General features: G+C 49.7%; 1 protein-coding gene across 1 annotated transcript in view; it reads right to left on the minus strand.

Annotated features, from left to right (window-relative positions):
* Positions 1-1,886: 1,886 nt before the first annotated feature.
* Positions 1,887-23,432, minus strand: part of Urb2 (URB2 ribosome biogenesis homolog) — a 70,617-nt gene continuing 49,071 nt past the window's right edge. The window contains exon 10 of the mRNA XM_074056905.1: positions 1,887-2,171. Within this exon, the coding sequence (XP_073913006.1) occupies positions 1,959-2,171 (213 nt within the window). The 3' untranslated portion in view covers positions 1,887-1,958. The remainder of the gene's footprint in view (positions 2,172-23,432) is intronic.

The raw sequence follows: 23,432 nt of genomic DNA on the forward strand, positions 1-23,432 counted from the left end.
GGGCGGAGGATGGATTACATCTTTGACTGATGTTATGGTTTGGATGGAAAGTGTTCCCTCAAAAGGCTCATGTGTTAAAGGCTTGTTCCCCAATTCAATGTTCAGAGGTGAGGCTTTGGGGGAATGACTGGATCATGAGGCTCGGACCATGGATCTATCCATTGGTGAATTTGAAATTTGATGGTACTGTCGGGAGGTGGTGCAAACCAGATGAGGCCTAGTTAGAGGAATAGCTTTGAAGATCATATCTTCCCCCTCCCACTCCGCTCCCCTTCCTCTCTTCTCTCTCTCTCTCTCTCTCTCTCCCTTTCTCTCTCAGCGGTCATGAGGTGGCAACTTTGCTCTGCAATACTCTTCTGCCATGATGTTCTGCCTCATCACAGCCCAGAAACAGTGGAGCCAAGCGTCATGGACTGAAGCCTCTGAAACCAGGAGCCAAAATCAATCCTTTCTCCCTTGTTTGTCACAGGGATGAAAAGTGACTGACACAAATAAACATGAGTTGGGGTCTCAGCACTGGGTGTCAGGTCTCCTAACAGCCTCTCAGTACCCAGGGAAAACTCAAGGAAAACCATGATGAAACGACATTAAAGATCTCTTCCAAGTGAAGGTGGGAGACCATCAAGAGACAAGGACTATGTGTGACTCCGGCCCCTGCCTGGCATGTGACGGCAGGCCGTGAGGACAAGTTGTCACTCTGTGCCCAGAGACTCAAGATGCAGAGAAAGAAGGCATCAGGTTCTTGCTTTGTGGACATTTTTGCTAAATTTATGTCACATGTTTGCTACACGGCACCTGGTCCAACTCAAATGACTGTTTCCTGGCTGGTAGTAAATCCAGTGTTTGCTCAATATAAGACCTAACCCTCCTTGCTTTCTTTGGAACACAGTCAGAAGCATTTGAACCTGCGTTTTCTGAATTGCAGTTCCAAAGACCCAAATAAAGTCCATTGTGCAGCTCCTGAGTTTGGGTTGACCTTCATAAGAGTTCTGCCTGAGCAGGCACTCACTGACTCAAGGGAAGGGGCGGGTGTTCTTGAAAGGACAGAGAGGGCTCGCTGGATCCTGCTAGTGTCCAGACGAGATGGGTGTCCACAGCCTTTCAGTCCTGTGATGATGAGTAGCTGTGTGTGGGCTCTGGCAGCATTTGGAGTGTGCTGCACACCTATCTGTGAGGACGTACTGTGTTAGGCTTTATGGTCCCTTGAGGCCTGGCACCTACAGGGCAAGAAGGGGAGAGAGGTGAAGAGCTGGCATGTTTTCTGGAAGGATGAATTTCAGGTCTTTGGATGGAGGAGATTTGCTGCTGTCTGCATGAGCTTTGGGGTCAGGGACTGAGCATCAGGGACTCCAGCTTAGAAGTATGTGCAGGTGCTCAGGCATTGGTCTCATTTAAAAGTGTGCTCTTCACCTCTTGGTTTTCCTGCGTTCTCTACTGTCACTGGTTACTCACTGAGGGCCCACTGTGTGCTTAGTTTTGTGTGAGATATCAGAAAGCATAATGTGTGGTCTTTGTTCTTTACTCTCACAGTGGTTGGGAATTGACAGAATAATAGAAGCAAACATGTATTGAATAATCGGCGTCAGGCTTCTGATACGAGTGCCAGCATCTCAGAACCCAGACAGGCAGCCAGGACCTGGCTGGAGGGATCTGATGGTCAGCGAGGACGCCAGGCTCATTGAGCCCCAGCTGCCCTGTGCCGGGGCTCTGCCAGGTGCTGCCGAGTGCTGTCAGGTAAAGACTCAAACAGCAGTTGGATGTGAGCATTGCTATTCTCATTTAAGAGGTGGATGTTAAGATCTAGAGGTTCCCTGACTCTCCCAGGATGGGGTGAGCCAGGGAAGAGGATGAGGTCCTCCCTGATGGGGGACTGTGTAAGCACTGCGTGTGTGTAGGCATGCACACACACACACAACCACAACACATATGCATGCCCCCACATCACATGCAGCCACCCCTCACACACAAGTACACCTCCACCAAGACATGTGCACATGCACACACACCATGACACACACATTCCACACGCCACACACATGTACACCCCCACCCTCACCCGTGCATACCACACACTCAGTTTGGAGCTCCAGGGGACTGAGGCAGGGTGTGGCTTTCTGTTGGAGAGGATCAGAGTGCAGGAACCAGAGGGTCAGTCCCCAGAGTGAAGCCATCTGGGAAAGACAAGGCCAGTTAAGGAAGTCAACATGTAGAAAACAAGGGACAGGGACAGAAACCAGAATTAATCCACAGGTAGAGCCGAGAAAACCAGACAGACAGGGATGAGACTGTGAGCAAGATTCTAGGGCAACACACCACCAACAGGGTGAGAGGGATGAAGCCACAAGAGACATGGAGCGTCTGTCCTGGACCTGAAGATGGGCAGTGGGGACCCAACAGAATGACAGACCTTGAAGCGTAGGTCAGAGAGACTTGAAGATAGGGAAGGCTGGGTAAGAAGGGAAGTCCACACCATGAGTGTGGACTTAAAGCGCACAGCAGCAGGAAGCCAGGGAGAGAGCTATGTTATTCGTTTCTCAACAGTTAAAAAAAGGTGGGCGGAGGGGTCGGTGCTGAGGGCATGCCTGGCTCAAGTGCTAGAGTACCTGCCTAGCAAGGGTAAGGCCCTGAGTTCAAGCCCCAGCACCTCACCCTGGAACTGACTCTGAAAAAGAACCTCTAAATGCAGAAGCATTGCTAATACTCTCAGACTTGAGTTTGCCTTGCAATCCAATCAACGAGCATGAGAGACACCATTCACAGGCCTCAAAACCCATTTCCCTGTGACTCACGCCTCCAGGTATTAAGCAGAAATGGATAAGACTTCGTATTCAGACAAGGCCTCCAGGCTAACCTATCGTGCTAAAAGGAATTTACTACCAAGTGGATGGGACTACATCTGTTTTCGGGTAGGAATTTAAATTGTTGAATTCTCTTCTTCTTATACTGGCTCGAATACTGCTTGCTTCTGGTTCCAGAATGGAGTCTCCACTTCAACAGCCATATGCCGCACATTTCCCCAACATCCTGTCCCATTGTTCACAGGAATATACTGCCCGCAGGATATAGAAGATTTTTAAATGGCATTCTGCAATTCCTGGATTGCAATTCCTAAAAAACAAGAACCCATCTCTCACCAGCCAGCTGACCCTGCTGAGAGCCCAGAGCTGTCTTGTCTATGACCAGACAAAAGCCGTCCTGGCCCCCTTGGGCACTCAGGGACACTGGGAGTAACCTCTCTCATGTGGAGGTTTGGGAGGGGTGTGAAGTCCCAATGGGCTTACTGAGAGAGAAATACTGCTTTGCTTTTGCTTCGTTTTACCTCAAAGAGTACTGTGAAACTTGGGTTTCATGACCAGGGCAGGCCAGTATAATAGCAGCACTTGCTCTGTCACGCCCTCCTCCCTGGTTTCCCTTTTTCCCTTTAAAGCACTTCTTCAAATGTGGACTTTTGACAAAGCTCCACTTTCCTGACACTTCCCTAATTAATTCTAACTGGTCAGACTTTTGCCCTGGCTCAGTTGAGCTCCCCCACACCCTATGCCCAGTGGCCACTGCGTTCTGTGGATGGCACAGTTGCCCCTCTCCTCCTGGCCTCTCTTCAGTGTCTGTCACCATCTCCACCACCCCCTTCCCACAGCAGTCTCTTCTCTCTGAGTGTCCTGATCCCCTATACCCTCCAGCTCCTTATCTTCTCAGTTCCACCATCAATAGTGACAGGCTGAACATTTCTAATCTGAAAACCTGAAATCCACATGCTCCAGAATCCAAAACATTCTGACATGAGGGCACCCATAGGAAATTCCACTCTTGACCTCAGGTCATAGTCTGTGGTCAACACTCAGGTACACCAAAAATATTGTGTAAAACCCCTTCAGGCTCGAATCTCGTGTTTAGACTTGGGTCCTATACCCAGCACATCTCATTATGGATGTGCAAACATTCCAAAGTTAAAAAATGAAACCTGAAACGCATCGGCCCCAAGCATTTTGGACAGGGAATTCTCAGTCCGTACCTTCCTGACCGCCTGCCTTCTGTCCCCATGATAGAGACGCTGCCCTAAAGACTAGCTCCTGCTTCCCTTCACTTGCTACCCCAGTATCAATCTCTGAGTGCTTTATTTCCTGCCCAGGCCTGCCAGCCTTCCCCAAGGACACCTCCTACTCAACATCTTCACTGTCTCCAGGCTCTGAGGCTTCCTTTTCTCTAATGCTCAGTGCATATCTCAGCCTGCATTACCTTTGGGGCCTCTAACCTAGGACCTTCAGAGTGGTCCTGGCTACAGGATACGTGGAAGGTCACTTGGAAGAAGACATGAAACAGGCCCTTCCCATAGTGCCCAGGAGTGGGGGATGGGCAGTCCTCAGTCACATCAACATAGTGCAAAATCACAGGTCCAGTCCAGGTGGCTCCCAGGGGGACTTGAAGTAACTCAGAAAGATGCTCACATTTTAACAAGACTTTGAGACACATAGGGGAGGAAAAGGGGAGAAAAATGAGCACAGAAAATGTGAGCACAGAGATGCTCTTGGTGGTCATCAAGCTGGGCCCTGTGCAGCCAGTGCAAGGAGGGGCCACAAACCTTAACGTCCCAGTAACAAAAACAATTAACTGCTCAAGAGTGACCTGGTTATTCCCAGGCCCAGAACCTAAGTGAGTATGTGCACATGCCATGGTCCAGGCCCGCCCAGGAGAAAGCTCAAGAAGCTATCTGAAAAATAACTAAAGCAGAAAGGGCTGGGGGTGTGGCTTATGAGGTAGAAGTACCTGCCTACCTGAGTTCAAACCCCTTATCAGAAAGAAAAAAAAAAAGGCCCAGATTTTCTGATGTCTTTTTTTTTAAGTGTTGGATCATTAAATATGGACAAAGAGGGGCTTTTTGTTTTTCATTGATGAGTAAAACACACATAGCAAAGCACAGCAAAGTCAGGACAGTGGGCCTCCAGGCATCACACCAGTGGCCAAAGCCAGTCCTGATAGATGATTACACCCCCTCTGTGGTGCCTGTGACCCCCAGGGAGGGACACCAGGAGTCCCCTGGCAGCTTGTCTGGCTGGGTGAACCCCGTGCCAGTGTGCCCGCTACAGGAAGGCTACAGGAGGACAGAGCCTGAGATTCCACGTGGCTCAGTCTTGAAGCCATGACTTGCACACGGTGTACATCAGGGTGTACACAGCTGCCTGGGCACAAAGTTAATAACACGTTTGGCATTTAGGCATTCCCTGTTTCCTCCAGGGATTGCTTCCTAGAGAGACACTGCTGTGTTCCTGCTAATGACACCAGGGCTACCAAGAACTGCCAAGGAGGGAACCATCTACCCTCAAGTCGGGAAAAGACCAGAAGTGGAGGTGAAGGTCCCCAGTCACACAGCATCATAGCCATTGCAGCCACAGGGCAGAGAGGCCTGGCATCCAGCATGGTGGCCGTTCCGGTGGCCTCACTTGGCCCTGCTGCATGACAAGCACCCCCCAGTGAGCCCACTGCTTCCTCCATGGGCTAGTTCCATGTAGGTGGAACCCTAGAGGAGGAACATAGGATTTTCATGCAGGCAGGTGATTCTGCAGCTGAAATTCGCTGCAAAGTTGTGAGTCCCATAAGATACAAACGTGAGCTGGCAGTGTTTGGATGCTGGTCAGCCAGTGGTGGGTCTTGGATGTTCTCTGTGTTTGCTGTGGAGGCTGTTGAAGAAACTCATCTGGATGGCTAGGGTCTCTCCAATTGTCCACTTGCTCTCAGTGCTCTCCACAGGCCACCGTGTTACCCGCACCGCCTGTGTTCGGGTGGAGATGCTATGACACGCTCTGGGACCAGCCTTGTGATCTGTGAGGAGGTCCTAGGAGTCAGTCTTGTTCAGAGAGGTCTGAGAAAGTCCACCATTGACAGAGGCCATTTAGGCTGGGGGCTTCTAGGCAGAAACAGACTTCTCACAGGAACACAGGAGTCCACGATCGAGACACAGGTACACCTGCATCAGGTGAGCTATTCCCTGCTTCACAGACAACTTGTTCTCACTGCGTCCTCTCATGGGAAAGGGCTGGGTCTTTTACAAGGACACAAATCCCGTTCATGAGGCTCCATTCTTGTGACCTCATCACCTCCCAAAGGCCCCACCATCACTTTGGGTTCAACACAGAATCTGAGCATGGGGTGGTCCCAAACATACAAGCCACAGGCCCCACTCACACTCACCTGCGACAGTGTTGGTTACCACTCAGTGCCTGTGCCCCTGCATCATCAGGGCCTGATAAGGCACCTGGCTAGAGAATGCTATCTCCAGGATCCCGCCCAGCTAGGTGTCACCATGGGACTCCATTCCAGGAAAAGGGACTAAAATGGTGGTAAGAGATGGGAGTGTGCTTCTTTGAGGTGTCCTCAAAAGAGATACGCTCATGAGGAGAGATGTTTTGCCCTCTCCTCACCTCTCTGAAATGAAGATGGGATGGCGGGAAGCTCAGCAGCCAACCTGGGCCACAAAGTAACCTTAAGTATAGAAGCCCCACACAGAGATGGGGGTGTGAAGGTGGGAGGACCCAGGGGGCTCTGCAGCTGGCTCAAAGCCCCTGAGTGTACTCACAGTTAGAGTTTCCCCTTAACCACGCCCCGCCCCCCACAATGTGGTGATCACATCTGGTGTGTTGACCTGCCTCTCCTTGCTGCAGAGCGTGGTCACTGACAGTGGGTCTGGATCAGCAGATCCCGCTGAGCTGTGGTCCAGCAGAGACAGACATGGATCCCTGTGTCCTGGAGCAGGGACCCCACCTCAGCTTTTGATTTTCGTTTATTTTGATTTCCCAAAATCAAACCCCTCAGTGTAGGCGACAGGGTGAGGCTGGGGCCCCTGAACTGGCACCACACTAAGAAGGCACCAGCACCAAAGCACAGTGGTGGAGGCAGAAAGGGACAAGGGCCCTGCAGAGAAGGCGTAACAGTGCCAGGAGGCTTGGGAGTGTTGCCATGGTGATGCCGGGCTGGAAAGCAGGGGCTGGAGCTGCTCTGTCCCAGCTGGAGCTCCTGCCCTCCCCACACCTGCCACGTGCAGCCCTCCTCCAGAGACAGACATCCTTGAAGTCTAGTGTATAATCTGGAGAACTCACAAGCTTTCCACTCTAGGTCATTAATACGTTTGGCTTCACAGAAAAGGATATAATTTTAAATCTACTGGTAAAAATGGCCACATGCCTGAACTGTGTCTTTGTACAAGCACCCAAGGTAACAAGCTTGGGTTCTGCAGGGGGCACAGAGTTCCCTTTCTGAAGGGAAGAGAAGGCTGTGACTCCTGTGGAGTCACTTTCAGAAAGTAGACCAGAGCTTCCTCAGACAAGGCCAGCAAGGTCCACTTTGTCCTGCAGCACTCAGAAGCACTCCTCATTTAACATTGCAAACAGTGTGGCTCTGTTCATGGGATGATGTTGGAGAGCCAAGGGTCACAGTCTGCTGCTCCTGTTCCAAGGCCACAGCTAGTACCTGAGAAGGAGCCCTGCCTGGTGTCCTCCGGCAGGTGTCAGACAGCAAACCCAAAGCCACACCTTCCATGGCTCACTCCACAGTACCTTTCTTTCTACCTTCCTGTCTGGGAAGGAAGAGGCTGGGCAGGCAGGGGTCAGAGAGACCTCAGGGCATCCTCAAGTCCCTACTGCAGGTCAAACTGAGCTCCTGGGGCCTGGCACGTGCCAGTTCTCAGTCCTGGGATGACCATCTTTCCCCAAGTTTGTGGGTTTTTAACCTCCTTTTGTGCACTAACCATGATGAGAGATTGATCTGCTGCTGCACAAATTCCGTGGAGATGCTAAGAGGGCAATGGGAGGGAGGGAGGGGATTTCAATGCCGCTACAGCTCCTGTGCGCGCTCACGGTGCAGTCTGCACATCGGGGCTCTGAGAAGTCCTGCAGCAAGGAGACGGCTTCGTTTCATGATTCCCAGGCTTTCCTGAACACAGTGGATGGCGCACTCTTCTCCTTTCTCACCTGATGAGCTGCCTCACCACCTCCACCCGAGACAGAGCTCAGACTGGCCCGATGCCTTCACAAAGCCTCCTCCACTGTTGGAGACTCGAGGTGAGACGTGAGGGGCTTCTTCTGCATTTCATTCCCAGCGGACGTTCAGCTCGCATCGCCCGTGTGGATCAGCGTCTCGTTTTTCCATCTGCAGAGGACAACGCATTCTCCTCACAAAAACACGTATTTTAAGCTTGTATTTTAAGAAGGAAATGCCGGTCGTTCATCAAAAGGACAAGCAGCGTCTGAGCAGGAATGGGACTCATCCGACTTGCTTATGTATTCTGGCTTTGGCTTGGATTGAAATGTAGAATGTTAAAATGTATGAAGATTTTATTTTAAATTATGTAAATTGTATCAGTATGAAAAATTAAACTTGTGATTAGCAGAGGAAAAAAAGGGAAAGAGGAGAAAAAGGTAGCTGAAAGGAAGAAAATGAAAAAAGTCATGGTCCTGGGGTGGAAGCAAGAGACACAGCAGGAGTGGTCAAAGGCCACATCTCAGGGGCTCGGCTGACAGCCTGCCTCATCCTTCCCTGCAGAGCCACAGCTCCTTGGGAAGGTGTGGCTTGTGATTCTTAAAAAGAGAGAGGACCAGACAGAGGGAGCAAGGAGAGCTGTGCTGCTACCTCAGTAGAGTCCCCGCATCAGATCTCAAGTCAGAGGCAAGATGTCAAGGAGGTACCCCATGGCACAGGCAGCAGAGACTCACAAAGGCACATGCACCCCCCCAGTCAGAGGGGGAGAAACGGAGCCGCCGGGAGGCTGGAGCACAGGGCCCACGGGCAGAAAGTAAGGACTCTCTCATCAAATTTAAGATAGATGTGTTTACCCTTGAGCCATTTCAAATACTTTCAAAATAAAAAGATCGGATGAATAATTAAGAAACAGGACAATGGGTGACAGTGGGAGTCCTCGGGGTTCCAGGCTGGAAGATCTGGGTTTGAGCTTGAATCTCAGCGGCTGACTCTCGCTGTGCCTCTCCTGGCTTCTCGCCAGGTCCTGTGGGGTGAGGGTGATTAAGGGGCTTCTCTGGACTGTGGGAAGCAGCTGAGATCCCTCATGGGCAAACTCTCCTGCCCCGTCCCATCCTGGCTGTGTGGGTCAGAGAGCTCCTGTCCTCTTTGTACCTGGACACGGGGGTTCACAGGCAGGCCTGTCCTTCACCTGGAACCTCTCAACAGCCAAGAACTGCTGCAGACGACACTCTCTGGTTCTAGACAACAATATTTTACAGCAGCCAATTCTTAAAACCCTTCTACATGAGGAGGTCGTTGCATGCCAGCCTTGTGTTAAAACACTGAACTGAGATGAAGTCTGCAAAGCCCTCGGGTCTCCATGCTGCAGGTCCTCTGCCTCACAGGACTGTTGAATACGGGCTTTGCCGACCCCCACACAACCTCAGAGATTAAAGGTTAATGTGAGGCGTGTTTCCCTTTCATCGTGAGCTGAAGCGCAAGCCACCAGCATCTTTGGAGCAGGGTGCTGGCTGTCTCAGCCCAGAGATAGCCCTGCCTGCCTGAGGCAGGAACTCCATGTCGAGCAGGTGCCTGGACAGATCCACAGACACCTGCTTCTTCAGTGGGCCTCATCCCATTTGGAGTCCTGGGACTGTTCATTCCCTCACCCCTCCTGCCGGCCACTTCTCGTCCCTGTGTCACCCCATCTGACCTGTCAGTGAAGGTTCCCAGCCTTCCATCCCTCTCCTGCCTCCCATACCAAGCCACAGGCCTCCTACTCAGCCTCAGCCTAGGTGACGCCCCCCAATATCTTGTCCCTGTCTGGGAGAAACCGGATCAACAGTTCCATTTCCTGTGCAGCAGGGCCTCGTGGTGCTGTGACAGGTGCACTTGTGACTGTGCCTTTTGCTCAAGTGTCTAATAACTAACGTCCAGCCTCCTGTTAGACTGGACTGTGCCATGGCAGACACTGTGTGCTTTGTCCTCTGGTGCCCTGGCACTTGGTACAGGGCTGCCTCAGTGCAGTGTCAATGACAAATGTCCTCAGTACATGGGCCTCAGGCAGTTGCTGGAGCTTCTAGACCAATGGGCCAAGTTCTTCCTTCGATAAATGGCTTTGGTGACAGGCTTCTGGGTGCTGTAATTCTGAGACAAGGGGTCTGGGGGCTACCACTGGCCTGCACGAAGTTCAAACAACTAAACTGAACCTTTTAAATACATTGTTCCTGGTTTCTGCGTTCCATGCTTTAACTGCATTTTTTAGCCTTATCAATATTCCTAAGTACTAACAGTATGCCCAGAATTGTCCAAGGCATAATGAACACAGGCCATGTCCAGGAAACGGAATTTTGCATCACCAGCTTTAATCCTGATGGAAGCAAATCACAATATTTAGGTTTTCGGAGGAATGTACAGCCACTTATTTCCTCTCGTTTTAACTCCCCAGCCTGAACACGGTATCTGTTAGCTCCACTACCCAGATGGAGAGCTGGGAGCAAGCAAATACTGCATGACAGAGACCTAGGAGCAGACGAGAGATGGTGACTGTGACAACTGACACTTGTGAAGTTATTTTCCTACTGAAAAAAACTCTTAGCCATGCACAACTTAGTTCATTGTTTCAACAAGAGGGAAATGTTTTAAGGCATAGTTGGGTAGCTAATTTGATAACCATCCAGCTGGATAGGATAAAAAGTCATATTTAGTATCACACCTACAAAATGCACTACTGGGATCTCAGTGAGGGTTCCAGGGAAGAGTAAATGACTCAGGTTAGCACTGTCCTGGAGGAATCTCTGGGTCCCTGTTCCCCAAGTTTAATCAGAACAGTAGTAAACACTCAGGAATGAGTTGAATATCGATTATATAATGTGTCTTTTTATAATAACCATGGAGGCGTGGCTCAAGAAGTACAGCAGCTGCTTTGCAAGTGCAAAGCCCTGAGTTCAAACATAAGACCCACAAAATAACAACAACCGTGGCTCCTCCAGAGTTTTTAAGTGGCAAATGCATGTCAAGTTAATTAAGAAACTGTGAAGATGGAACCCAAGTGTGGAGCTGACAAAGGTAAGGACAGGTCAGCAGAGACTGGCCAGCAGGTTCTTCCTCCCACTGGGGTCCCAAGTTTATATCACAGGCACCCCACTCCCTACTCCAGCACTGATGGAACTCAATCCTGGTGGATCCAGAGCCAGAGCTGAAGAGGGCTCTCCCCAGGTTGGATCTCAGCCTTTCCCAGAGTGGACTTCAACTCTTCCCCAAGGTGGACCTCAGGAATAAGGAACAAGGTAGAAAAAGATGAGTGCTAGGAGAATTTTCTACCAACCCCAAAGGCTAAATCAAAGAATGAAAGTGAGGACAGAGTGAGTGTGAAACCTTGGGGACCTGCAAGAGGTGGACCTGAGGAGCAATCCTGGGCCAGGAGGAAATGTACTAAAGGGAAATGTGCCTCTGAGAACAGTCAGGTTTTTTTCTTTTTTTGCGAATAAATCACTGAATATTCTTAGGTGTAAATCTATCAAAACATGTACAAATACTCCTTGGTGTACAATGGAGTTATGTCTCTATCTTTAAGCAAAAAAGTGCATTCGTACACCGAAACTGCCTAGCATCCTGGCTCAGCCATGTGCACAAGCCGGGGAGCACCAGTGGTGTTTCTTGTGGTCACGGGACTGACTGAGCTGTGGCCACCATCACCTGGAGAGAGGACTATGGCATGGATCACTAGCCTGGGAAAAGATCAGAATTCAAAGTGTGATTTCTACTGAATGCATATGACTTTCACACCTTCATAAACTGGAAAAACCTTTCTTTTCCCTCTCCCTCTCCCTCTCCACCTCCTCCTCTTTCTTCTTTTTGAGACAGGGTCTCTTTTTATAGCCCAGAGTGCCCTTGAGCTTTTGATTCTCCTGCCTCAGCTTCCCAAGGGCTGGGATTATAGGCATGAACCACTATGCCCAGCTAAAGTCCAAAAATCTTAAGTCATCCTACATAGATGGCCCCATCTACGTAGTACTTGTATGCTAAAAATTCAAAATGCTGACAAAAGAAACCTAAGTGACTATGCTCATCATTCCTGATAGTAGCTGGTCCTTAGGCTGTACTTCTATCCATCCCCTGATCACAGAGATGAGCAGATTCCATCCAATCACATTTCAAGAACCAATTGACAGCTAGAGGTGAGGCTCAAGTGGTAGAGCGCCTGCCTCGCAAGCACAGGAACCTCAGTTCAAATCCAAGTACTAAAAGAAAAGAACCAATCAAGAGAGGAAGGAGAGCCAAAAGGTCACCATGAGCAGAGACCAGGCTGGGTGGCCATGGTGGGCCATGAGCCACCTGAATTATTGGAGAATAAGACACAGACTAAGGCACGGTGGCTCACACCTGTAATCCTAGCTACTCCAGAGGTGGAGATTCTTGATTGGAGGCCAGTTTGGGCAAAAAGTTTGCAAGACTCCATCTCATCCAATAAAGGCTGGATGTGGCTAACTGTGTGACAGGCAAGTGCCTGTATCTCAGGTGCACGAGGAGCGTAAATAGGAGGGTCTCAGGCCAGCCAGGGCACAAAGCAAGACCCTACTCAAAAATTAAACTGCAAGCAAAAATGGTTCAAGTGGTAGAGCCCCTGCCTAGCAAGTGCAAGGCCCTGAGTTCAAAGTCTAGTACTGAGAAGAAGAAGAAGAAGGAGAAGAAGGAGGAGAAGGAGGAGAAGGAGGAGAAGAAGGAGAAGATGGAGGAGAAGGAGGAGAAGAAGGAGAAGATGGAGGAGAAGGAGGAGAAGGAGAAGAAGGAGGAGAAGGAGGAGAAGGAGAAGAAGGAGGAGAAGGAGGAGAAGGAGAAGAAGGAGGAGAAGGAGGAGGAGAAGAAGGAGGAGGAGGAGAAAAAAGAAGACAGAAGAAGGAGGAGGAGGAGGAAAGAGGAGGAGGAGGAGGAGAAGGAGAAGAAGGAGGAGGAGGAGGAAGAAGAAGAAGAAAAGAAGAAGAAGAAGAAGAAGAAGAAGAAGAAGAAGAAGAAGAAGAAGAAGAAGAAGAAGAAGGAGGAGGAGGAGGAGGAGGAGGAGGAGGAGGAGGAGGAGGAGGAGGAGGAGGAGGAGGAGGAGGAGGAGGAGGAAGAAGAAGAAGAAAAGAAGAAGAAGAAGAAGAAGAAGAAGAAGAAGAAGAAGAAGAAGGAGGAGGAGGAGGAGGAGGAGGAGGAGGAGGAGGAGGAGGAGGAGAAGGAGGAGAAGAAGAAGAGACTAAGCGGAGGAAGATGGGGAGGAGCCACCCTGGGAGAGGGTCAGCCCTGGAGTGGCCAAAGGAGGCTGAGCTCCATCCACAGACCAGTGGAACAAGCACTTCTTTGCCTAAGAGGAACCCAACATGCACCATTTAACGTATGCCTCCAACATCCTCCAAGGGATTGGAAATATGTTCTTCCCACTACTAAACCAACAAAAAAATCAATGGTCAGGGTCAGTGCAGCAATGAGCCCAGCTCCCATGGCCCCAGCAGGTAATGGCAGAAAGGCCTTATGGCAAGTGAGGTGCACTGTCAGCCTGTGTCATGGGTCACCAGAGCTTCCCTCACCTCAGGTCTCTGCCCCATGAACCCCATTATCTTCAGCACCACACATATTCCATGTGTGATAAAACAGGCCTCCCCCAGCCTGTCCGTTACCTGCAAGCCAACTGGAGGCCAGCCTCCAGGCACCCAGCCCATCTGAATAGAGAAAGTCGGCCTTGACCCTTCTTCATAGCGGTTTTCGTGTTCAGAATGCAACCACGCAAACACTCCCACTGCTGGCCTGGGCTGTGTCTGTCTGCAGCAGGCATTGTGATTCTAGGAGCAGCAGTCTCAAGCAGTGCGCAGACCCAAATGACCTCAAGGCAAGCCGAGATCCAGGACAAAGAGCGTAGTGGCCAGTGGCTTCAGACCCAGGTCCTTCTGCTAAGAGATGGGCCCAGCCTAAAGGTGGGAAGGGGGCTAACCTTACACCCTGACTGAGCTCTAGTGGCCTCTTCATATTTACTCTTTTCTTCTTCAGAATAAAGGTGGGTCAGCACAGAATAAAAGACACTTCCCAGCCCCCTGAGCCAACCACTGAACTCTAGACAGTGAGAAATCTCAGCACCAGGACTATGTAAAGCTCATTGGCCATCCACAGCATGAAGAGCAGGCTGGAAGGATAGCAAGATAGAGTATGGGTCCCTGATCAGGACAGCAGAGCCTGGGTCCCTAGTCAGAACAGTGGAGCCTAGGTCTTTGGTCAGAACAGTGGAGCCTGGGTCCCTGGTCAAGACAGCAGCACCTGAGTCCCTAGTCAGGACAGTGGGGCCTGCGTCTCTGGTCAGGACAGCAGAGCCTAGGTCCCTGGGCAGGACGGCAGAGCCTAGGTTCCTGGGCAGGACGGCAGAGCCTAAGTTCCTGGGCAGGACAGCAAGGCCTGGGTCCCTGGTCTGGACAGCGGGGCCTGGGTCTCTGGTCAGGACAGCAGAGCTTGGGTTCCTAATCAGGACAGCAGAGCCTGGGTTCCTAATCAGGACAGCAGAGCCTGGGTTCCTGGTCTGGACAGCAAGGCCTGAGTCCCTGGTCAGGACAGCAGAGTTCCTGGTCTGGACAGCAAGGCCTGAGTCCCTGGTCAGGACAGCAGAGACTGGGTTCCTGGTCAGGGCAGCAGAGCCTGGGTTCCTGGTCTGGACAGCAAGGCCTGAGTCCCTGGTCAGGACAATGGGGCTTGGATCCCTGATTGCCTTTAAACCAATATTATTTAGAATTCCAGGCCACATGGAGTTTGACACACCCAGTAAATAGAGAGTCTGTACCAAGCAGTGTCATGCTAGAGAGACACAGCCTGTGTTGGTGGAGGAGGTCAGTGACAGGTGGAAGGAAGGCTACTGTGCCAGGCTGAAGCGAAACCCTTAGTAACCATGTGGCCTGCTGCCACCATCTGTGCCCAAAATCAGGGAGTAGGGCTGGAGGAAAGACCTTGGATGTGGGCAGTGATAACCTGGGGGCTTTTCACCTGTGCCAATTCACCTGTATAGCCACCTCTCCCACAACAGCCTTCCCTGCAGGGTCCATAATGTCCTGAGAGCCACAGGGAACTCCTTGGGAGTATGCCAGGTCTTTGACCAGTCACTGCAGCACCTTCCCAGACCAACCTCCAGAGGACATCCCTGGCTGCTCATGGCCACCCAAGGAAGGGGGAGGCTGCGTTTTTCACTTTGCACAGATCAGAAAATTATGGTGCCAGGATGCCTGGTGGTTCTGCATCTCTGATTGAACCAAGACAGAGAGAGACAGACAGACAGGCAGGCAGGCTGGAGCACAGAAGCCATGCTGAGGGAGGGATGCCTCTGGTGCCCAGCAGAAGTGTGAGAAGAGGGATTGGAAAGTGACCCTCAAAGAGGAGAGGGTTCCCTGCCAAAGGCAGAAAGTCTGCAGCAGGAGAGTCACCTCTACCCAAAGCTGCTGCTTCAGTTGGCTTTGAAACAGACAGTGAGCTGCAGGGCAGAACAGAAGTCAGGTCTTCAGGCTTAGTAATCACCCAAGACAACATCTTTTGTGGCTGACTTCAGTGCAGAACTCACTACAAGAAAATAAACGAAAAGGCTCCTGGGTCTTTCAGAGAAACGTCATTCTAAAGCAATATCACCCAGTCTATGGGCCACCGAGACAAGGAAGAACCCAAAGGCAAGCATTGTACCCAAGAGCAGAGCTGACTGCTGGCAGTGAGCCAAGAAGCTCTGGGCCCTGTCCAGAGCTCTGCAGTGACAAGAACTAGTGTCAGTACAAAGTATGGGCTAGGGCTGCTCCCTCCCCACTGTCCCCCTGGCAGTGTGATGACAGCCGACACCCAGCTGTTTGCCCCAGCAACTGAACTGTAGAAAGGTGACTAGCACTCAGTTCCAGGTGAGACCCTGGGGGTGCACAGGACCTTGCTCCTCCTTGGAGACCCTGCACTCGGCAGGAAGAAAGGAGAGTTCTGTGGGGCAGGCATCACTCATGCAATGCTCCTGGTGCCTCCCTTTCCTTCTGCGTAACAAAATCCCAGCATTGGCACAGCACACAGGCCCCAGGATGGCAAGACCTCAGCTCTGCCACGGATGTGTAAGCAGAAGGGCGGTGCAGGCTTCAGGAACTCATCCAAAAAGCTATGGGCGCTTGCCCTTCGTATCCTCCTTTCCTCCTTCCTGCTGAAGTGGAGTGTGGCAACTAATATTCCAGCGGCCACTTGGGGTCATGAGGCCAGACGCTGGACTGGTAGAATAGATGATAGAAGACATGGACAAAAGGAGGTTGGGTCTCCAGGGCTGAGGAACCCCATGACCAGGCCTAGACAGCTAAACTCAGGTCTCTTTTATATGAGAGAAAAGTGAGGCTTCTGCTTATTCAAATTACTGTGAGCTGATATTCTATTTCACATGCAGCCTGGTCTAACCCAAGCTAACACTGCTCCAGGGGCCTATAGCCCATCTCCCACCAGACCCAAGTTTTCCTTATCTATCTGAGCACACAGATGGAGCAGTTAGAAATGCCATAGATACAAGGCGCTGGGGACTCACGCCTGTAATCCGAGTTGCTTGGGAGGCTGAGATAGGGAGGATCATGGTTTAAGGCTAGTCTGGGCAAATAGTTCACAGGACCCCGTCCCCAAAATAACCAGAGTAAAATGGACTGGAGGTGTGGCTCAAGTGGTAGAAAGTCGGCTTTGCAAACATAAAGCCCCGAATTCAAACCCCAGTCCTACCAAAAAAAGAAAAAGAAAAGAAAAGACCATGAGTGACAAGGTCATGCAAGTAGCTCTTAGAACGTAGCAGTACCTCCTCCACTAGCTCTGTCTTATCCTCCAGCCGGCCAAGGACAGTGGCAGTGCCTGGATGACAGTGGACACACAGACTATCGGAGGGTACAAGCCCTGACCACTATGCAGCGCTGGACTCTGGGCCCACAGCCACCAGGCAGCCCACAGTTACAAGAGGGACACACAGACTTACGTCCTGAACCACTGCCCCCTTGGGGTCTATGCATTAACGCATCTCACCTGGCCTGATCACCACAGGCCAGAGGGAGCCAGCAGATGCACTGGGCCTCAGTCATGTGACTTGGGTCCGAGCTCCAGTGCCAGCGTGCGTAAGAGGAGAAACCTGGTTGGGAAACTTGACCCTATTCTGTCATAAAGACAAGACAACCGCATGGGTGGACTCTGAGGTAACACAGGTCAGTCCAGGCCCTCTGAGCAGTGAGCTAACTCCAGGTGACGCTTGCTGATGGGCCTGGGCCAGCAGCGGCTGAGGGGCTGGGCAGAGACCAGCCCTAGAAGCCTTGAGAGCCTCAGGGAGCTGGGCTGATCAAGCCAACTCTATTGGGTTTAGCTACTGCCAGCCTACACCTACCACAGGGCCCTACAGTTACAGCTGGCCCCATGAGCCTCTACGTGGTTTTGAGTCAAATAAATAGGGAAACCATGCTACTTACAGCTTTCATTTAGAAACATTTACAGCTCCGACCAAGCAAACTGAGCAAGCCCCAGTGTCAACAGGCCTCTATTCAAACTGACCCTGTGACTTCCTTGCAGCTGGTGACCTGGACACATCATTCCCTTCTCTGGATTCGTTTCCCACACCTGCAAAATGGAGGTCAGAAGAGGCCTCTGAAGGCCTTTGGGTTAGAGTAGGAAAGGCATATAAAGTACTAACATGAACCCTAGCATGCACCAGCCATGACCTATTAATTTGAAAGCCAGGAGGATAGGCAGGACTTTAATATACTCCAATTACAGCAAAAGACACCTCAATTCCACTGCCACTGCTGGACGCCATTGACATTGCTTCTATAATCTGCTTTTGGACAGAGTTCTGCAGACAGCTTTTGAAACCCAGCCTCTTATAAACAGAGGAACATCTGCCATGTATTCTGCACATACCTGCCTAACAGTGTTTCAGATAAATAAGCACTGCTGTTGTGATTACTAAATGCCTGCCCCGTAAAAAATGTCACCGAATTCATGGCCGTGTGGCATACTCGTTCCTTAAACAATATTCACTCTATCCAACCAGACACTTGTTAAGGACACATTAGGTGCCCATGTTATGTACTGAATGTTTGTGTCCCCCAAAATTCGTATGAGAAACCTCACCCTCAGAGTGACAGCACTGGGAGCTGAGGCCTTGGGAAGTGTCTATGTCACGAGGATGGAGCCCTCACCAGTGGGACAAGTGCCCACCTACCTGTCCTGTGTCTGCCAGCCAAGGGCACAATGACAAGTGACAGTCTGCACCTGGAACCTGACCGCATTGCCACCCTGGCCTTGACTTCCAACCTCCAGAACAGCAAGGAGTGCTGTTGATTAGTCACTTGGCCATGATGCTTTGCTCTAGCAGCCCATGCTGACCAGGCCAGCCAGACTCTCTTCTCCAATACACAGTGGACAGGCAGGGCCTGTCTCTCTTGGAACTTACATTCTAGTGGGAGCCTGCAAAGCAAGGGCCACCACTCCTGTTGTGAGAGTTCCTTTTGGACAACATGTGGCCATCTTGATATTCAGAAACATCAGGCAACAGATGGTTACAGAGCTGCTGAGTGCTTTCTCCCGGCTTTGCCTCTTTCTTTACCCATTGGGTGCTAGCCACGCAGTGGTGCTTGGTATCTAACACCACATTTACTGACTCTTTCTCTGCTTGACTCTAAATACCGACACTTTCTCTGAGGGCTGCCAAGTCCTGGTTTGAGAGAAGCCTACCTGTGGGCTCACCTTTCCTCACCGAGGCTTGCTCAACTGGGAAATAGCTCTTCTGCCAAAGAAAGCGAAGTTGAGATTGTCTAGAGCCTGTTGTATCTGTAGGGTTGATTCTTCCACACTTTCCCCTTTTCTGATAGGCAGACTTCTGGGGCGTCAACACCCTTGGCTTCTATGGACCATGGGGCCAAACGCTCAGTGGGCTGCACACAGCCATGAGCAGGTAGACCTACAATGCGGAAGGGGACTGTCCTCTGACAGAGCTGAGCAAAGCCGGAGCCAGCTGCAGTGAGTGACAAAAGATGCTGTATGGCCCTGAGTGACCAGACCAGGCCAACAATGCAACTGAGATGGGCGACGACATGCCCTTGTCAGAGATGGACTTAGTGAACCATCAGCCCTGAGACTCCCAAGGGGTTTCTAGGGGTGGGGTGGGACATACCCCAAAAAAGCTGACCTTGAAAATGCCAGTGAGAGACGCTGAGGGGTCACCAGTGCTCTGCTTTGGAACAGCGCAGGGGACCGACTCCCCCAGGTCACCAGGCAGTGCTGTCTCCGGGTTGCCACGTTTCGTGAGGTCTGTTTCGCAGTCAATAGAGCTGCTGAGGAGAGCCTGATGGTCCCGCTGTGCTGGGAGCTCTCCCCACTCCAGATCAGGCCGGCAATCTGCTCCTACGATGAGAGTGTGTGCGCGCGTGGTGTCTTAGGGTATGTGTGAATGTGTCTGGCGTGAATGCAAGTGTGTATGCTGTGCGAGTGTGGGTACTGAGTGTAGTGTGTGTTGTGAGTGTATGTGATGTGTGAATGCATGGTGTGTGAGCGTGTGTTGTTTGTGACAAGCATGCCTTAGTCTCTCCTGGGGTCACGCTCCTCAAAGCATCTCCTCCTCCTGGCACCAGGCTGCCATTCCACACACGCGTGGCCTTGCGCGCTTTCTCTAAGTAGCGCATCTCCTCCGCACACATTTCCCTGTGCACAGAAGGTGTATTGAGCATCTCAGTCTGGAAGAGGACCAAAGTCTGAGTCCTTGAGGTGGAACTGAGAGGTTTATTTTCCTCTCTCTGCAAGGCTTTTGCATAAGGAACACCGAGGAGCTGGAGAGTAAAAACAAAGGGGCGCCCCATGCTGTCCCTTAGACACAGTGGGGAGGAAAAGGCAGATTTCCAGCCAGGAGAGGTGGCGGGTTTCTGCTCCAGCTGCCCTGGGCAGGGTACAGTGCCTGCAGGTGGGGTCCTGCAGTTTGCAGGCTCTGTCCCACCTCAACAGAAAACAGCATTTCCAACAGTGCTGCAGACAGTGGCACAGTCTGCAGTCACCTGGGGAGGCCTGCGGACCCTTCTCCAGCCAGCGGGCACAGCTCTCTTATCAACGGCAGCCAGGCAGTACTGGCTGGGCCTCCCATCGCAGGAAACAGCTGCCCTGTGGAGCAATCATGTGCTGAAATGAAAACACAGCTGCTGTGCCTCCACTTAAATCGCTGCACTATAACCCACTCCCACCATCTTGAAGCTACAAACTTGAACTAATGAATGACAGTTTGAGCTGAGTGGCAGGTCTTGCCACGAGGTTGATTCTGGCTCCGATTCACACCTCCTGACTATGCCTGTGACACCCTGAGTCTGTGCTGTCCTGGGGGCCACAGTAGTTGTTACCAGGCATTTGAGAGTCAGTGAAGGGTCGTTTCATGGGAGGACAAGGAGGCTCTTCTCCTCAGTCATCTACTGTTTCCTCCATTCCATGTGCTAGCATAGCATAGGCAGAATGGGGAGCCCTAAAACACAGGCCTTCTCTCTTCAAGGGAAGAGAGAAGCAAACAACCACAGACTCACTAGTATCTATCCTGAATCACACGGTGATGACGCCAGAAAACAGTGAAGCAGGAAGGTCCCCTAGACTGCCTTTGCACCAGTCCTCAGAGACAAATGCTTTCTTGGTGTCATTAACCATTCCTTCGCAAATCCCAGTGGGTCTCGGGCGGGGGACGTGTAAAGGAGCCTCCAGATCATCCAGCCACCTCTGACAGATGAAATCCAAAGCCAACCAATCATAACGACTCATGCAAAAAAGAAAAAGTGTGCTCCAAGCTTCTGCAGAACAGCCTCTCCACCACGTCTTCTGATGGCCTGCCTAATCTGTGGTGGTGATTCCCTGGCAATTCCTCTTGATTTCCTATTAGGGATCATTTATTTCCCCTTCTGAACGTGCAGCATGAAACTTTTCTTTGCACACATGAGGGAAAGGACCGTTTTCATATGCTGAGGTGATGCCAGACATCTTGAACCGACCCTTGGATGTTGCCTTTTGTAAAATCCAACAATTAATCTGTTGGAAGACTGGCCACACAGCAGATAGGGTCTTGATTACAGTACTTACCCATTTAAACCCCAAGAGCTAGGAAATGTGTTTGCTGCCCACAAGTTAAATATATTGGTGGGCGGGATGCATGGCTCAAGTGGTAGAGCACTTGCTTCACAAGTTGCAAAGCCCTGAGTTCAAACCTCAGTACCGCCCAGAAAAATATGGCTGAAAATTCAAAACATGGAATTGAACATGAAGCCAGCTTGTCAGCAAACATAGGGGCTTTTGTTAGACCTCTCATCAGAGACCTCCAAATACAACAGGTCTCTAGATTTTTCCAGGTGCTCTTTTTTGGTCAAACTTATCCTGTGTTGAGCTATGTGTCACAGACTTGGTATTCATTCACTCATTCATTCATTTATTCATTGGTTTATTCTTTCAACAAGTGTTTGTTAAGCATTTATTATAGTTTTTTCAGCTGAAAAAAAGAAAAGAGGCAGAGCTGTTACAATCCAACGTGCAACAGTCTCAGCCAGCGTGTAAGTTCTTGGCAATTCTAAGTAAAGCTGCTACAAACATTCATGTATGAATTTTTGTGTGAACTTAAGTTTTCATTCTTGTAGCAAAAAATACCTTGATGCAGATTTGCTGGGTGATACAGCAGGCGTGTAATGTTTTGAGAATCCGCTAAGCTGTTTTCCAGATGGCTGTATCGTTTTGCATTCCCATTGGCAATTTATAAGAGTTTTTGTGGTTCTGCCTGTTTCTAATACTGGGTATTATGGATTTTTAAGATGTCAGCCTTTGTGATAGGGGTATATATCTCATTGTCCCTGATTAACACCTTTCAGAAGTACTCCAAAGTATACCGCCTCTTCAGGATTCTGTAGATAGTATTTGGAAAAGGGACTCCATTATCAATTAAGTGTAGGACACTTAATTTTTTACCTACTTTTTGTAGGTAAGTTTCTGTACAAGGCATCCGGGCATCTTTGATGCTTCTGTGTACCCTATCACTTGATGAAACCCACAAACCCACAGATTCAGGAAGCTTAACAAAACCCAGTCAGCAGAATAAACACAGTGAAGGCCACACCAAGGTGCATTACAACCAAATTGCTGAAAACCCTGATAAGGAGAGAAATGTTAGAGAAAGTCAGAGACATTAGAGAGAAAGAAATCAAGAATTACAGCAAACTTCTTGTCAGAAATTATGCAAACCTAATGACAGTCAAGCAATATCTTTTAGATGTAGAAAAGTAAAAGAAACTGTCAACCTAGAATTTTACACCCAGAGCAATGATAAAGACTTACAGATGAGCAAAAGCTGAGAGATCTTCTTGGCAGTAGACTTTAGTTACAAAAGCTGTTATTCTTCATGAAATCCTTCAGACAGAACACCAGATGTAGCCTTAGATCCATCCAAGAAATGAAAAATACCATATATGTTGAGCACGTGGGTCAATATGGACTTTTTTTCTTATTTTAATATCCTTAAAAGATAGCTGAATATTTAAATTGAAACAGTAACAATGTATTATGGAATTCACACATTTCATAAAGGTAAGTTTATTAAAACAATAGCATAAAGACAGAAAGGAGAAACAAATATTTTGTTGTAAGTTCCTAACTATACTTGAAGTAGTATGATACTATTTGAAATTAGTCTGATGATTTAAAAATTCACTTTTCAAGTCTTAGGGCAACAACTAAAAATAAAATAGATAACTAGATAATAAGCCAATTCTGGAAATTAAAATGGAATTTTAGCTGGGCACCAGTGGCTCACGCCAGAATCTCAGGAGGCAGAGATCGGGAGGATCATGGTTTGAATCCAGCCCAGATAAGTAGTTCTCAAGACCCTATCTTGAAAATACCCAATGTAAAACAGGGCTGGTGAAGTGGCTCAAGTGGTAGAGCACCTGACTAGCAAGAGTGAGGACCTGAGTTCAAACCCCAGTACTGCCATAAAAAGGAGTACTAAAAATATAACCAATTAATCCAAAGCAGAAAAAGTGGGATCCAACAAAGAAAATGTAAGGACAGATAGTGACACCATAGACCCAATTCCAACCACATTAGTAATTGTACTAAGTGACTTAAAATGGCTATCAAAGTCAGACATTGCCAGACTAGATACAAAAGTTGAAAGCCAGCAGTTACACATGCATGCCTGAGCCTGGACGCAGCATATGTGAATGACTCTGCTGATATAAAAGTTGAAACCCAATTATATGCATTAAACATCAAAGCACAAGTGAGTTAGAAGTAAAAGAATGGGGAAAGATATATCATGCCAACACTGCCCATAAAAAAGCTGGAGTGACTATATTAATATCAGAAAGTAGACCTCAGAGCAAGAGGTATTGCCAGGAATAAAGAGACATTTTTTTATTGAAAAATGGTCAATTTGCCAGGAAGATATAACAACTCCAAATATGTAAGTAACTAAAAACAAAGCTGTAAAA

Source organism: Castor canadensis, chromosome 15, assembly GCF_047511655.1.
Source record: "Castor canadensis chromosome 15, mCasCan1.hap1v2, whole genome shotgun sequence".
Taxonomy (NCBI): domain Eukaryota; kingdom Metazoa; phylum Chordata; class Mammalia; order Rodentia; family Castoridae; genus Castor; species Castor canadensis.